The 16,839-nt window shown below is 36.1% G+C and overlaps 9 protein-coding genes across 9 annotated transcripts; 4 read left to right on the forward strand and 5 right to left on the reverse strand.

Annotated features, from left to right (window-relative positions):
* Positions 1-176: 176 nt before the first annotated feature.
* PDL32 (putative ADP-ribose 1''-phosphate phosphatase) lies at positions 177-1,028 on the forward strand (the record flags this gene model as incomplete). The annotated part of the gene is made up of 1 exon (XM_003671588.1): positions 177-1,028. One exon carries the CDS (start codon positions 177-179, stop codon positions 1,026-1,028), a length of 852 nt encoding a protein of 283 aa, XP_003671636.1.
* A 101-nt stretch (positions 1,029-1,129) lies between these two features.
* VBA1 (Vba1p) lies at positions 1,130-2,845 on the reverse strand (the record flags this gene model as incomplete). The annotated part of the gene is made up of 1 exon (XM_003671589.1): positions 1,130-2,845. One exon carries the CDS (start codon positions 2,843-2,845, stop codon positions 1,130-1,132), a length of 1,716 nt encoding a protein of 571 aa, XP_003671637.1.
* Positions 2,846-3,292: 447 nt separating this feature from the next.
* On the reverse strand, positions 3,293-5,704 carry YTA12 (m-AAA protease subunit YTA12; the record flags this gene model as incomplete). Its single annotated transcript, XM_003671590.1, has 1 exon — positions 3,293-5,704. The coding sequence occupies one exon, from the start codon at positions 5,702-5,704 to the stop codon at positions 3,293-3,295; it is 2,412 nt and encodes an 803-aa protein (XP_003671638.1).
* Positions 5,705-5,969: 265 nt separating this feature from the next.
* On the forward strand, positions 5,970-7,649 carry ATP25 (Atp25p; the record flags this gene model as incomplete). The annotated part of the gene is made up of 1 exon (XM_003671591.1): positions 5,970-7,649. The coding sequence occupies one exon, from the start codon at positions 5,970-5,972 to the stop codon at positions 7,647-7,649; it is 1,680 nt and encodes a 559-aa protein (XP_003671639.1).
* A 115-nt stretch (positions 7,650-7,764) lies between these two features.
* CTF13 (Ctf13p) lies at positions 7,765-9,198 on the reverse strand (the record flags this gene model as incomplete). Its single annotated transcript, XM_003671592.1, has 1 exon — positions 7,765-9,198. The coding sequence occupies one exon, from the start codon at positions 9,196-9,198 to the stop codon at positions 7,765-7,767; it is 1,434 nt and encodes a 477-aa protein (XP_003671640.1).
* Positions 9,199-9,817: 619 nt separating this feature from the next.
* On the reverse strand, positions 9,818-11,362 carry UTP15 (snoRNA-binding rRNA-processing protein UTP15; the record flags this gene model as incomplete). The annotated part of the gene is made up of 1 exon (XM_003671593.1): positions 9,818-11,362. One exon carries the CDS (start codon positions 11,360-11,362, stop codon positions 9,818-9,820), a length of 1,545 nt encoding a protein of 514 aa, XP_003671641.1.
* Positions 11,363-11,727: 365 nt separating this feature from the next.
* Positions 11,728-13,566, forward strand: AIP1 (Aip1p; the record flags this gene model as incomplete). Its single annotated transcript, XM_003671594.1, has 1 exon — positions 11,728-13,566. One exon carries the CDS (start codon positions 11,728-11,730, stop codon positions 13,564-13,566), a length of 1,839 nt encoding a protein of 612 aa, XP_003671642.1.
* Positions 13,567-14,081: 515 nt separating this feature from the next.
* On the forward strand, positions 14,082-15,719 carry NPL6 (Npl6p; the record flags this gene model as incomplete). Its single annotated transcript, XM_003671595.1, has 1 exon — positions 14,082-15,719. The coding sequence occupies one exon, from the start codon at positions 14,082-14,084 to the stop codon at positions 15,717-15,719; it is 1,638 nt and encodes a 545-aa protein (XP_003671643.1).
* Positions 15,720-15,932: 213 nt separating this feature from the next.
* On the reverse strand, positions 15,933-16,628 carry NDAI0H02270 (uncharacterized protein; the record flags this gene model as incomplete). The annotated part of the gene is made up of 1 exon (XM_003671596.1): positions 15,933-16,628. The coding sequence occupies one exon, from the start codon at positions 16,626-16,628 to the stop codon at positions 15,933-15,935; it is 696 nt and encodes a 231-aa protein (XP_003671644.1).
* Between the last annotated feature and the right edge of the window lie 211 nt (positions 16,629-16,839).

The raw sequence follows: 16,839 nt of genomic DNA on the forward strand, positions 1-16,839 counted from the left end.
AATTTTTTTATTTAAATCTTCAACAATTAAGGTAGCTTTAAAGGACTCGCTTTGTTGAAATGGAGTTGTTAAAGATCTTGGTTTTGACGTCTTGAGGTTCACTGACAGATCTACATAGAGAGATACATAAATATATACATAACAGATTAATCTACGTATGATTAGCTACAATACAAATGACATCTCAAAAACGTGAAGAAACAGGGTCTATGAAGAAAATTATCTTAGTGGACGTTAATGAAATTGTAGTTAAATTATGGAAGACATATATACCACAAGCAGTACCGAAATATAGCAATACATTATGCATACATCATGGTAAACTGGAAAGTTTGATGTCTTCTATGAAAAAAAGCAATACCAATCATCCTGGTGCATCGTATGCTGTTGTATCTCCAGGAAACTCATTCGGTTATTTAGGGGGAGGATTTGACCTTGCATTATATAATTATTTTGGAGGAAAACCTTTTGAATCATGGTTCAGAAAACAACTTGGGAACAGATACCATGCAATTGGATCAGCTACTGTTGTTGATTTGAAATTATGTGATGAGGAAGCTACAATCAGACAAAGAGATGGTATACGATATATAATACATTGCCCTACAGTGGTTGCACCGGTTCGTCCAATTTATGATCAAAAGAATCCAGTAAGGACAGGTATTGAGCCCGTATTCAATGCAATGTGGAATGCCTTGATGCATTCACCTCCTGACATAGATGGACTAATTATCCCTGGGCTATGTACAGGTTATGCCGGCGTTCCTTCCTACATAAGTTGTAAAAGTATGGCATTTGCTCTCAGATTGTATATGTGCCAAGATACGATATCAGTTGAATTGAGGAACATATTGACTATGTTTTTCTTGGGATATCCATACAAACCCTTTTATCTGGATATATGTAAAGAAGAATGTGAGAATTTGGGGTTAGCTTTCGAGAAACTGAAGGAGTATAACGTCATGACAGATTCTTTAGAGGTAATCCTCCCTAGCAATTTAGATCAATTGAAATTTAGACACTTATAGACAATGATGAAAAAAGGAAACAAAACCAGTATATTTTAATGTGTAATTAATCTATAAATAAGTTGAAAATCTATAAGAAAGACCATATTCGTTACTTTCATTTAAGCATGTGCATTAGCATACTTTCTAAGAAGAACACATGCAACCATAATTCCTAATACACTTAATGCAATATTCGGAATATATGAAATCAAGAATGAGCCACGATAAATGTTAAGCAGAGATTTTAATGTTTCTATTGGGAAGTTAACCCTTCTTAAACAACCAGAATCACGGATTAAGTTATAGTACTGGTCTTTTGTAAAAATATATGAATCTGGTTTATTCTCTGTTTCAAACATATAGATCCATAGCCTTTTAGCTAGTGTATTTCTATACAGAACTAAAGTCAAAGATGCACCGAGGACGTTACCAATGGATCTCCATAAATAGAAAATACCTGTCATAGTACCTTGTTGTGATTTTTCAATGGTGAAAACAATGCTTACCAAAGTTGCAACTAATATACTCGAATAACCATAAGAACCCAAAAGTAATGAGAAGACAAATATTACTTTCCACGTCCTTGAGCCAGAAGTAAAATTTTCCATAGCAATATTGAAAACATTCCCAAGTTGGTTTAAAGATGGATTCAAGTGACCAATCAACAAATATGCTATGACAAGTCCAGCAAGTTGAATAATGACACCAGACAATATAATACCATACGCACAATGTGATAGATTCTTAGTGGTATTCCTTAATATCCAACCTGTAACTAATGAACCACCAGCCATTGCAATAGATGGTATAATTAAGAATAAACCCGTCTTCGTCACTGAAATATCTTGGATCAGTTGTAGATAAATAGGTGATCTGAATATATCACCAAAGACAACATAGGATGAAATTACAGTAACAACAGAACATAGACCGAATGAACCATTTAATAGGTCGAATGGTAAAATTCTTTCCTTGGCATAGTACAATTCGATCCACATAAACAAACCGAAACTAATAAAAGTGAATAACGAAAGTAAAAGTTTATCTAATTGAGTAGAGGTTAAAAATAGGATTCCACTGATCGTGGCCACTAGACTGAGAGATCCAAATATATCAATTCTTGAAAGATTCTTCCACGTAAACCTTTCCTTTCTTGGCGGGACATGTAATAGTTTAATGTTAACATTAGTAATTGTTAAATACGAGCAGAACATAATCATGGGAACTTGGATCCCAAATAAGGTTCTCCACCCAATGTGATCCAAAAATAACCCACCTAGAGGTGCACCTAACACTTGACCCATTCCGAACACGATATTTGCATAACCTTGAAATATACCACGTTCCCTCGTGGTACAAATATCACTGGTAGTAATACTACTCATTGCATTGATTCCACCGGCACCCATACCACAAATAGCTCTTGCAATGGAGAATTGAGTAACATTTTGAGCAAAACATGTCAAGAGACAACCAAGCCCAAAGAAAAAATGAGCAGTTAGAACAGCAAATTTTCTACCTGTTATATCAGATAGTTTCCCATACAAAGGTTGAAATGCGGTATTAGTTAAGAGGAAGCTCGTTGCGATCCATTGTTTCTTATCAGATTCTGCGAATTCCTCGGCGACTCTGTTCATTATATTTGCGACAATGGTACTATCCAGCGAACTAAAAAAACTACCTAACCATAATGATGATAATATAGGAACTTTTGGTAGAGATAAGTTATGTTCGTGATATTTCTTTTCCAACGAGATTTCATATTCCCCTTCAGGAACCTCTTCGATTGTACTCCTTGCAGGCAGTAAGCTACTTGTTTCATCAAGCGGATCCATCGTTTTTTAAATAATTAGTTCCTATCTCTCTTATTTTCTATTATAGTAAAAGGACTCTCTTTATATATATTAAGAAGTTGTGATCTAAGAAGCCTACTAATGCGTTTCTCTCGAAGAAAAGTGATTTATTTATCAGTAGTATTGAATAGAATATATATTAAACGTCACTATCAGCAATAAGTTGTTTTAGTCATCGCAATCATTATCGCACTATCCAAGATCTCTTATCTCGGCTATTGAAAAATTACACAATTCTAACGACAGTGAGCTATTAAAAATTGTGTAACAAAAAGTCATCAGAACTACCGAAGATATACAAAGAGCAGGTCTATACGAATAAATTGTTAATTTCGTTTTACATAAAGATAAGATCGAATATAGAATGTTGAATATTTACATGCATTATATTATGGCATAAGCTTGGCCTTTTAAGAAAAGAACAAACAATCACTTGGACTCTGAATCAAGCTTAGTTTCGTCTGGTTTTTCATTTTGTCCATTTTTTTCTTGATTTCTTAATCTTTTAGTCTCACTTGCATTCAAATATTTGTCAAAAGCATCATTTCTTTCTGGGAATGGACGTTTACCCAGTAAATTAATCATATCTTCTCTAGTCAGCACTTCTTTTTTTAATAAGAATTGAGCCACTTTTTCTAACTCAACAGCTTTCTCCTTCAGCAATGCCGTACATTTTGTATGACATTCATGTATTATTCTAAGTACTTCTGAGTCAATGTGATCTCCGGTTTCTTCAGAGAAAGGTTTGGTTAAATCAGAATCATCTCTTTTTTGATAGTTAATCCAACCAATCTTCTCACTCATACCTAATTGAGTCACCATAGCGGTGGCCATACTTGTTATCTTTTTAAGATCGTCTGACGCACCGCTAGTTACGGATGAAAAATGTAATTCTTCAGATACTCTACCACCAAGTGACATGATTATTCTATGTTTCAGTTGTTGTTCACTCAATAAGAAAATATCACCAGGTAAGTATTGTGCATATCCCAAAGCACCTTGGCCACGAGGAATGATACTGACTTTCAATAGAGGATCAGCGTATTTCAAGAACCATCCGCAGATAGCATGTCCAGCCTCATGATATGCAACAACTTTCTTTTCATCTGGTGACAATAACTTGGATTTTCTTTCAACACCACCGATAACTCTTTCGATAGCTTGTTCAAAATGTTCTAATCTAACTGATGGCTGATCATTTCTAGCTGCAATCAATGCAGCTTCGTTACATACATTGGCAATATCAGCCCCTGCAAACCCAGGAGTCAATGCTGCTAATCTATTCTTTAAATCCAAAACAGTCCCCGCTAATTTTAACTTCTGTAAATGAACTTCAAAGATTGCCTTTCTACCCTCTAATTCTGGTTTATCAATATTAATATGTCTGTCAAATCTACCGGGTCTCAATAATGCTTTATCAAGAATATCAGGTCTATTGGTACCGGCAAGCACCACAACATGATCAGATGGTGTAAAGCCGTCCATTTCAACTAACATTTGGTTCAAAGTGTTTTCTCTTTCATCATTAGCACCAGAAAAGTTCCCCTTTTGCCTTGCCTTCCCTATAGCATCAATTTCATCAATGAAAACGATTGATGGAGCATTTTCTCTAGCTGTCTTAAATAAATCACGTACTCTAGCGGCACCAACACCAACAAACATTTCAACAAATTCAGAACCAGAGACAAAATAAAATGGGACACCAGCTTCACCAGCTGTAGCCTTAGCTAGGAGAGTCTTACCTGTACCTGGAGGACCTGACAAGATAGCGCCTCGTGGAATTTTGGCACCCATCTTCTCATAACGAGATGGTTCCTTTAAGAAACTAACAAATTCCATAATTTCCTCTTTGGCTTCATCACATCCAGCAACATCCTTAAATTTGATCCTCATTGCCGTTTCAGTGTTGAATTTCTTTGCTTTGGAACGACTAATACCAAACATACCACCACGGGAACCGCCAGCCGAAGATACAGATTTACTTGTCAACCATATGATACCAGCAATCATCAATGCAGTAGGTAATATTTGGAACATCGCCTTCGACCAATTCCCTTCTTGAATATATTCTACTGGAATTTCCAAATTAGCATCCTTTTGAGCATCAGCTAGTTTATGTTCGAACGAATCAATTGAACCAATAGTGAAGTAATAGAAATCGTTACCTGAATGTTCAGGAGAATTCTTACCATTGTCATTTAAAATTACTTTCACGACAGATTTATTGATAACGAATAATTTTGAAACATAACCTTTGGAGAGCAAAGTAGCGTAAAATTCTTGCCATGTAATTTCTTTCCTTTCCTCGGCTGTATTGAATGCATCTACTAGGAATGATAGAAGAAAGAACGTCAAACCAATTTGAAATAAATTGATATTTTTTGGTGGCTCTGGAGGAACTCCATTGTTATCTCTATTAGCAGGATCGAGTTTTGGGCTGAAAAATTTCCCATCCTGCATTCGTTCATGCGGTGGTTGATCATGCTCATTCTCATGCAAGGGTTCATCACGTTTAGCTTCTCCTTCTTGATTCCTTAAAGTTTCTTCTAATCTTCTTAGTTCATTGTCAATTTGTTCCTTTTTTACCGGATCAGTATCTTTCCCATTATTTCGTTCCCTTGCCTCAATATACTTCCTGATTTCTTCTTTAATCTTTTCTAAATCCTCGTCAGTAGCTTTCTTGTCTTGTAGTAAAGGACGTACAGTATGGAATAATCGGTGTCTATATGTTATTCCGGTCCCAATGGATGTCGTAGTTAAGGGCCTATACGTGTATTTTATGGCAGATTTCCATGAATTAAGCAAAGCTCTTCTCGATTGGAGCTTTATGATATGGATCATTACTCTCTCTATTGAATAATTACTCTTTTTAGTGTTGTTATGGTGCACTTTTACCGTTGTAGGTGCTATACTTGTTCTAGCTGAGTTGTGTTTCCTCTTTATAACTAGTTTTGCCCCCGTCCTTAAATTCGAGATATTCAGGTTATTGTAAGAAGTTAAGAGGAAGAAGGTAAAGAAACAAAACAAAAGTTATTCAATTAGGTACATAACAATAAGAAGTCAGCTGGGCCCTCAAGTTTAATAATCTATATGTACACTTTGGGATATGCTGCTGAGAACAAGATTAGGGGTTACCATGGTGTCGAAGAAACCACAGTTGTCGATAGCTATGTCTTTGGTACCGATGAGATATAATTCCATTGTGGCCAAGCCATGGTATCTAGTACCTAAACCCAAGAAGGAAACAGTGCTGGAAGAGATCGAATATCCTAAGGAAAGTCCTTCTTCTCTTACGGAAATTACATCTGAATTACAAAAATTGGGATTAACTGATGTGAAGATTTTCGACCAGAGACCGAACAATAAGGGAATCCTGGTTGTTTCCACCACCAAATCTATCGCTCATTCAAATAAATCCTCAATTGAATTGAACAAATTTTTGAAGAATAGGTTCAATTCATTGCCCGATAAAGAAGGACTGATAAGTAGTACAGATACTAAAAAATTACAAAGACGATTAGAAAGACGTAAAAAGATTAAAGCGAATTTTAATAACAAGCAAAAAGTAGGTAAACAAGATAATTGGGTTATGATAAAGTGCCATGTAGATGATATATTTGTTAATATGATAACAGCGGAAAGAAGGAAGGAACTGAACTTGGAAGAACTTTGGGCAACCACTGAAGAAGAGCGTGAATATTATCAAGATAAAGCAGCAAAGGATTATCAGTATACGAAGCAACAGAGCACGGTCGAAGACGATAATATATTGGCTGGATTGAGACGTTTGGCTTATCAGAGAAGACAATATTCTACTACATCTAGTAGCCGTCGTACACCAACACTCTTAAATAAGTTTATTAAGGAAAATGAGTTTGAGAATGCTGATCAGTTACTTCATAGTGAAGAGGGCTTCTTCGATCTCGATGTCCTGTCACGACTAAAAGTGATATATAAGCACAGACCTCATTCTAATATTGAAAATAATGTTAATATTCCCAATTGGAAGTGTTATTTCGATAAACACTGGCCTTTGATATTACCTAAAGACGGAATTGAATCCGAAAAGTACTGGAAACTACGATTACAATTTTTAACATCATTGCATAAGAAGTACCCACAACTGTATACCACTCGTTGTATTAGCAAGGATTACTTTCTATTGAAGAAATCTAACGGTTTTCAATTGACCACTGCAGATTTCGTAGCATTTTTAAAGTCTCTTTTGTTGACTCCATGTATAAATAAGCAATCTTTAATAGAAAGGAACAAAACAATCGTGGAGATGTTATCACTTTATTTAAGTTCTGCTGAAGTGTCCATGGAAGCAATAATAACTAATCCTGAGGTTATTTCCTTATTGTTGCGATCTTTGATTAACGATGACCGAACGATAGTCCTACAAAATCCCTTGCAAGAGCTTTTAGTCTATTTCAAAACCAGAGGTTGGTCCAAAAAACCGCAAAGAAAAATAATTATATCTATTTTAGATACTCTCTTCGAACTTCGTGATTGGAAGAAAGTTTTCTTATTTTGGAATACTCAAATCTCCCGTATTGGTCCAGATAGCGACGATAGGCCTTGGGCTCATTTCATCCACCTGTTTAATGAAACGAATGACTTGTCGACAATGAAGAAACTTGTAACAGAGGGACATCTTTTGCAGCTAAAGAGATTTAATACCCCCATAGATGAAAACTTGAGGAAGAATCTAGAAGAACTGTTCAATAAGGTTGATCCAGAGGAGCAGTATTTTGAAAATTTGAAGTTATTCCTAATGGGTTAATCAAGAATGCGGGTTACGGCAAACAATAAATTTTATACATTTTGTTGTTCTATCCTGTAAATATATATAACTCTATCATATTCTTATACAACTAATTATGATGAAATTTGTATGATCAAATTACAATCAGCTCATTGATATTGGACTTTCCGAATAATTGTATCCTATGATTTTCATACATGGCATTAGGTACAACAATCGTTCCACTTGATATTGAAAATACATTATTTAATTGTATATAATTCAGAGGAAAAATTATTTTCCAAATTTCTTTTCTACAACGAACGAGATCGTCCTGTGTAATGCTGTCTTCCTTTAGTTTTGTCAGCTTCCTATGAGCGCAATTCTCCAAACTTGAGCATGTTTGGACGCTGGCATTAAGAGGATAACACGAGTGCTCGAATCTGTGCTTTTCCGGAAGGAAGTTACTGATTTTACCCATTATATCCCACCAAATAATGTTTTGAGAGTTGCTGATAGTCAATGATTTACATGCTTTCGGTAGGACAAATTCATTTAAGTCAGCATGTTCGATACCTGACATATGAACTTCTCGAAGATTAACCCACCTTGAAAAGTCAGCGACATGGAACCTTGTAGGATATTTCAATTGTAATAATTGCATTGTACGTGTTCTGGTTTTCACAACATATTTAACTTTACGACCCACCTGTCGAATACCATGGGCATTGATCATAGTTTCATATAATGCGTCCCCTCGTACAAATAAATTCCGTATATTTTTAAATTTATGTAGATTCTCAATTATCTTGGTCAATGGCTTATCATTTAATTTAGATGACATTGTTGGTATTTTTGAGGATGTCTTACGTTTTTTATACGTGCCATTTTCTACACTTTCCAGCGTATTTAAAGCATCGCTAATCTCTTCATCGATGGAGTTATTTTCCTTTTGTAAGGTGTCTTTTTCCTCAAATATATCATCTTCTATTTCATCTTCGCCAAAAAAGACATCAGATACAAACCCGAGTAGTTTCCTATTTTCCATAACATTATATGTTTCTATCATCATATTTGGTTTGAAACACTCAGTATTGAACCTTAAATATTCCGTTTCGAGAATCAAATCACCGTCCTTCCCACCTTCCATAATCCATTTAGCATATTCTTGATATGAAAACCATACTTGCAACAGATAAAATTTATCAAAATAAGCCAATTTGATTTTCCCACCGAGAAATATCCAATCAACAGGACCTATTAAAGACCCTTCATAAAGATGATTTAATCTCATACAATCAATGACAATCGCGTCATAACGTAACCATGATGAATAAGAAAGCCATTGATCTATTAGGTTTGAATTGAAAGCGAATGCTTCAAGATATGGAGCATAAGTTGGGTATAGTTTTTCTCGCAATTGTTCATTGTTCTTTGAATGGAATGGTGGTGTTGCTAATGACGATATGAGAGATAACAAACTTGTATTAGTGAATTGTTGATTCAAATGTGTGAATGATCCATTCAAGTGGAAATAGACCTCTTTTCTAATTGTTACTGGTAGTTCTAGGAACCGTGTTATATCCATTCCTCACAAGGCATGTAAAAACTGTTAAATTTAGAGCTTAATTCTTTGCTATTTTGAAAGGCTTGCAGTCTTGCCAGGTTAATATGTCTCGCCAATTTGTATATTCGTAACGTTCATCAAGAAGTTTTGGCGCTTGCCTTCGTTCGCGTAACAAAATCGATGAAGTTAAGAAAGCGACTTTTAACTTTAACATTTTTCCTGATAGTCAAGGTTCTGCTTGTAGTTGAAGTTGAAACAGCCATAGAAGGTAGTATTATACACAATTTCGTCTCGTTTGCAAATCAAATAATTATATAAGTTGTTTTTTCGATGTGAATTAAATTATTCTGTATTCGAGGGGTCGGAAAGACAAACTGTGACATTTTAGAACGAGCAATGTTATAACTATTTTGGCCTGAATATATACAAAGTATAATGATGACCCTTTTTAAGCATACACAAGGGACAATATCTTCAAGATTCATTTATTTCTAGACATTATGCCCTGTTATTGTCATCCCATCCCGGCAGTCATCTTACTACCTAAGAATGCGGCATCTAGACCAAAACTTTTTTTTTTAAAGCTTTTTAAAAAATACATTTCTCTATGAATTCTCTATACGTTATCCTATACATGACCCTAAGTGCTCAACATTTGTAGCATCCCTTCTATCCTTTGAGATTCTTTTGCCTTGTATACTTCTTGCCTGACTTTATCTCTTAGTGCTACAATCATTTCTTGTAAAACAGGCGAACTTTCAAAGACATCTCCATATAATTCTAATACGACTGCAATCCAATCCGCAACCACTATTGTCGATCTAACATCTTCAATACCTTTTAAACACCAATTTAACAATGGTTCTAAAGATGATTCATCTCTATTATAAAGAGCAACACGGATCTTACCGCGTTTACGTAATTCTTGTAATACAGTCAAAGTCAATTCTTTGGCCATCCCTGGTACAAAGGCATTATCCAAGGCATCTGCCCATTTAAATTGGTTGATATTTCTTTCAAAAGCCCTTAATCGACGTTGTTGTTTCATCTTATCATTATGAACAATATATTCTTGATCACCTTGATATTCAGCACCCCTCATCATTCTCTTAAAGTTATTACTTTTCTCATTGGCAGCAGCCACAGTTAAACCCTTCTTATTCGTGGAGATTTTCTTTTCCTTCTTCTTAGTTCTAATAGCCAACAACCCAGAAGATAGCCCAGCAACGAGATGTTTATTCCCTTGAGAATCCCCCGGAGACAACGCACAACTCAATACAGCAGAGGAGAACTTCCAGCCAAACTTGACAGTGAAATTATCAGCCGGGTCAAATACTTTAACATGACCATCCAAACTCGACGCAATCAAAGTTTGATTCATTGGCGATTGTGGATCTTGTATATAATCCAGACATGTCACTGATTTATTGAAATTCCCACGTTCGAATAGTTTCTTGTTACTAGTCAAATCCCAAATTTTGAAATTGGGGCCCCCACATGATACGATTTGAGTTGGGGAGATGGAGATTATATCTTCCACTGGTTGTTCATGGTTTAAAGAATAGATAGGAGTGGAAGCGGATGATGTTCTTGTATCGTATAATCTTACCACACCATCGTAAGAACCTGATACTATCATGTGTGGAGCTGAGGGGACACAAGTTACTGAACGGACGTAATCTGTAGCGGCTGTTAATTCCAAAGTGGGTTGGTATGCGTTTGATATGTCCCAAAGTCTTATCACTCTGTCGTCTGATGCGGTGATTAATGTTTTGTTGTCTTGTGAATGGAATTTAGTGACGTGAGTGGGATGTGTAGATGCGTTGATAGATAATAGAATTGTTCTTGGATTGTATGAGTCGTAGATGGAGACCAGACCTGTAGCATCACCAGCACATAGTAGTTTACCATCACTTCTGAAAGAAGCGGAGTAGACGACATCTTTGAATCTGGAGAAAGTTTTAATGACTTGTCTAGTTCTGGAAGAAAAAATCTGTACTCTAGTGGAGGAGGTCACAGCAAAATCATGAGGATGTTGTGGGTTGAATGCAATATGTGTGACACTATTATGCTCTTTTACAAGTTGGGTAGATGAGAATTGACGCCAGTATCTTTGTTCTGGCGTAGTTTGTTGTGGGAGCACAGCTGCTCTGGAAGTGACAATTCTAGGTCTTGCAGAAGACATGATGTTTTCGTGTAATTAATGCAATGCGATAAAATGGTACCTTAGCAGTGGTATATATCAGTAATTCTACTCATAGTACTCGAGTTTCCGATCACAAATTTTCTATAGTCTTATTGCAGTATAATGATAATTTTTCAATCTCATCGCCAAATTTTAAATTTTGAATTTTTGAAAATTTTCCAGAAACAATAGTGACGCCACCGGCTCGTGAGGAATCCACCATAAATCTGTCAGATCCCACTGTTTAACATGTTAAATATATTCGAAGTTGACATATATAGGGATGGAAATACAGACATAGATATAAGGGAGACAGTTGTACAAACAAATAGCCAAGGTCAAACAACAATTACGAAGCAATAATAATGCCAGAGATTAAATTGGACTCTATTATACCACCACAGCCAGCAACTCGCAGGAATTTCTCAGTCCATTTATCGTACGACGAAACTACCAACACAATTGCATACCCATGTGGCAAATCCGCATTCATCCGTTCACTCTCTGAAGACGTTAAAGACGAAATTACTGTCCAATTCACTGGACATTCTTCATCTAATGTCACTGTTGTGAAGTTCTCTCCAATTAAGGGGTCACAATATGTCTGTTCCGGTGATGAATCCGGTAAAGTTATCGTCTGGGGTTGGAACAAAGACCTGGACACTGGAATCATCAGTACGACGATCAAATCCGAGTTCCAAGTTCTTGCGGGACCCATCACAGACATTGCATGGGATTGTGAAGGTAAAAGACTCGCTGTCGTCGGAGAAGGTAGGGATAAATTTGGTGTATTTATTTCTTGGGATACTGGGAATTCACTTGGTGAAATTTCTGGTCATTCTCAAAAGATTAATGCTGTTCATTTTAAACAATCTAGGCCAATGAGATGTATGACTGTGGGTGATGCTGGGACTGCAGTTTTCTATCAGGGTCCTCCTTTCAAATTCACCGCTAGTGATAGAATGCACCATGATCAAGGAAAGTTTATTAGAGATGTGAAATTCTCGCCTGATAATGGAGAATTCGTAGTTAGTGTGGGGTCCGATAGGAAAATTGTTTGTTATGATGGCAAAACAGGAGAATTTATAAAGTATATTGAAGATGGAAGTCACCAAATAAATGGTGGAAACTTTGCATTGGATTGGATTGATTCAAATAAATTCGTAACTGCCAGTGCGGATTCGAAAATTGCCGTTTGGGATGTAACAACGTCTAAATGTGAACAAGTATGGACTGTCACTGGGAGTGATTCACTGAAAACACAACAAGTGGGTGTTGTTGTAGCAACTAAAAATAATCAAATCGTTTCTTTGTCATTGGATGGTACTTTAAACATCTTCCAAATGGGACAGGATTCAATACTAAGATCAATTAAAGGCCATAACAAAGGTATAACAGCTTTAGCGACAAACCCATTAGTAAGTGGTTCGTACGATGGTAAAGTAATGGAATGGGAAACCATTCCAAAAAGATTACATGATCTTCATAGGAATTTGATTGTTTCTATTGACAATGTTACATCAGGAAAAATTTCTAGTGTCTCATGGGATGACACATTGATGGTGAATGATGAAATCAAATATAAATTCGAACATCAACCAAAAGTATCTACAAGTAACGATGATGGTATGACAGCGGTAGTTACCTCCGAAAATATGTTACTGCTTTTGAATTCTGTTACAGGTGCTATTTTACAATCTTTACAGTTAAAAACCCCAGTAGCCGCTATTGGATTAAGTTCCAAAATCGTTTCTGTTGGATATGAAGAAACTAATTTGATTGAAGTGTTTGACATTTCTGAACTATCCTCGTGCTTCCAATTGAATTCCAAATTAACTTCTACACCATCGTGTATTTCTATTTCAAAATCAGAGAGATATCTTGCTGCTGGTGACGTGATGGGTAAGATTATATTATTTGATTTAGAAACTAGAGATATAAAGACATCCAGATGGTCCTTCCATACAGGCAGGATAAATGCTATTTCATGGAGGCCCGAAGAAGAAGAAGGGGAAGAAGATTTGGTTGCGACAGGTTCATTGGATACGAACATTATCATATATTCAATGAAGAAACCAATGAGAACCATTAAATACTTGAATGCGCATAAAGATGGTATTAATGCATTGTTATGGAACGATGCGAACACTTTAGTCAGTGCCGGTACAGACGCATGTATAAAGAAATGGTCAGTTGAATTCTAGAAATTCTCAAGAGATTGGGCTGTATGTCAGTTACTATTTAGACGCTTATATATATGATGTAATTTCTAAAGAAAAAAGTATCAACGATACATAGCTATGTACCAGGTTGGTATCGTGGGGGAGGCCTCTTTAATTGGGATTCCCAAACTTGAATAAACTTGAAAGGACTGACTAACTAGTCAGTTAGGCTACACGTTAATTAGCTCTGTCACGAAAGCATGTAATTTTTGGTGGTGGGCGGCGGCGCTGCGCACTGGTTCACTGTTTTGCTTAACAGAACACCCAAATGAAAGCCAGAAACAGAACAGAAACAAAACAGAAAAAGAGCCCGTTATCGCGGAAAACGGCATATTAAAATTTGATATAGGAAGGACTTCAGATGAAAAATAGTACGTGCGTACAAGATAAACATTCAAGACGATGATGATTTTGTAGATGAGACTGGCGAAAACAAGGAATAAAGAGGAAGGAAAGGTATTAAAAGCATCATCGTGTTAATTGATTAGTAACTAGATATGTTAGGAAATGTAAATGAAACTGAGGCAAGTGGGGCAGAGCCTATGGTAAGTCCGGACAATGAACAAGAGCAAACACCAATAGCTGTCCATCTAGAAGAAGAAGGAGCTGAATTACCTACGGAACAGCACACCGAACAGTCAGCTGACACAGACAACGAACCAGAACAAGAAGCGAAAGATGGCGAACAATCGCTGGAACCAATTGAGGCTGAAAAAGAAGAGATTGGAAACCGAAATGACCAACAATCATTGGAACCAAGTAAACTAGAAACTGAAGAAACTTCAAAACCCCCGGAAGAACATGAACCTGCATCAAGAAGCTCATCAAAGACAAGGTCTAGATCAATTACAAATAAGCCAAATTATAAGTTAGATACCGAAGGCCTAGCTATAGATGATGATGACATTAATGATCCGGATGCAAGGGAGGAAGATTACAATGAAGATGAAGATGATGAACTCGAGGTCTCTTCTAGGGTCACGAGGAAACGTAAATTAGAAAGCGATGAAGATGACGAAGATGAAGAAGAAGAAGAAGAAGAAGAAGATAATGCTGAAGACGACAATGATGAAGAGAAACATGAAAGAAGTAATTCCATAACGGCAATAAAATCCGACAAAAATCTCAAGAAATCTGTATCGTCAATTCCTGTTGATGACGAGGGAAATCCATTACCTGTTATCAATGAAGAGTATGCATTGCCAGATGATCCAGAGGGTGAAGCAAAAATTACTAGAAATGGTGACCTATTGGGTGGTAGACAATTTCTAATCAGAACCTTCACGTTGACATCGAGAGGAGAACGTAAATTCATGTTAGCTACTGAATGTGCTCGATCTGTTGGGTTTAGAGATTCCTACTTATTCTTTCAATACAATAAAAGTATTTATAAGTTTGTTCTTTTACAATCTGATAAGAACGATTTGATTGATCGTGGTTTGATACCCTATTCTTATAGGAATAGACAGATTGCCCTAGTGAGTGCGAGAGGTGTCTTTAAAGTCTTTGGAGCCAAGATTATACGAAATGGTAGAAATATTACAGATGATTATTATTCGACAAAATTACGTCAAGAAGGTTCCGTTGTGGAGGGGACACTTGCAAGAGAACCAAAAGTTCCTAAGAAAGTTACCGCAAGAGGTAGAGAGGGAATTGAATTGATTGATGACACCGCAGCTAAAAATCCAGCTAAAAATGCAGTAGAATTTTTCCAAAGAAGAGCCCAAGCCCATATGACAGGGACCAATGTAGTAGCCACAGCGGGTGATCAATTAAATGCAACGAATTGGTTGTATCAACATGCAGCTGCATGTAGTAGATTTAATAGCGACATGTATTACGATCGTGTACGTTTATTGTTAATGGAGCGTCAAGGCTTGAGAGATCCTTATACCAATGTCTTACATATCCCAGAATCTACGCAATCTTCTAAAGTAATAGGATTTTATAAGAAAATAGATGGTAATGATAATGCTTCATCTAGTATTGTTTATGAAACTAGAATCGAAGATCCGGATCTAACGAGACAAAGGTCAGGACTTCTAGATGTGTCTCCAGCAATTTATGAAGGTGTTGTTTCAGATGATATTAAAGAAGCAATTTTGAAGCAACAAGAATTTGAAAGAAATTTATAGATATGTATCAAACTATTTCTCTTATAGGTTCAAAATTAACTAGAACAGTGCGAAAAAAGGAAATTGCCTTTCGTGTAACATTAAAGTATATGAATCGATATTATGTTATCGTGTGATTAATTCAAATTTATTTATTAAAATCGTATTAAGTAATAGATAAGACATAAGGCAATGTTTTTTTTAAGCTACTAGCTTGTTTGCTAGTTCGTTTCTTCATTTAAGTGCATGAATAAATTCGTCAATTGGTTGGTTACCATTAGCTAACTCAATTGTCTTTCTTGCAGTCTTTTCAGGGTGTAATAAAGCTTGAATTATAAAGGAGGCAACGTCAGCTCTTTCAATGGCATAGCTACCTTCGGCTTTTTCCTCGAATTTTTCCAGAGGTTGAAGTTTACCTGTTGGTTCGCCTGATTTTAACCAACCAGGCTGAACAATTGTATAGTCTAATTTCGATTGTCTAACATCATGATCAGCAGCTCTCTTAGCAATGTAATAATTTCTCAAACCTTGTATATTCCACCAGAAATCTCTATGTTCAGCTTTCACTGCAGAAACAACAATTAATCTCTTGATTCCTACGGATTCGCAAGCCTCTACAGTTTTGACACAACCATCCAAATCCACAGTAAAGATTCTTTCTATACTAGTACCACCTGCACCAGCAGTAAAGATAACAGCATCACAGCCTTTCAAAGCATTCGCCAATTCTTTGGCACTAGAATGCTCAATACTAGTTAGCGATGCATCGATCTTTACTTCATTCTTAAAATAATCAACTTGTTCTTTATTACGAACAATCGCTAATGGCACGTCGAAATGTTTACGATCCTCCTTAAGTTTTTCAATGATTAAACGACCCACTTTACCATTTGCACCGATGATTGCTACTTTTGATAATTTTCCTGGCATATTTTTTCCGAGTGATTGATTGTTTGCTTATATAATGTGTGTTTACTCTCCTCTTTTTATGTTAAAAAAATTGATTGAATTATAACAGGCTGTTTGAGATCTAATTGACGTTGCTTTATATATGCCAGATTTGGGATCTTCAAAATAGGTGACGGTATTTTCCCCTTATAATTACGTATTTAATTTTTTCCACTGTATTCTATCCCTACGT

This window comes from Naumovozyma dairenensis, chromosome 8, assembly GCF_000227115.2.
Source record: "Naumovozyma dairenensis CBS 421 chromosome 8, complete genome".
Taxonomy (NCBI): domain Eukaryota; kingdom Fungi; phylum Ascomycota; class Saccharomycetes; order Saccharomycetales; family Saccharomycetaceae; genus Naumovozyma; species Naumovozyma dairenensis.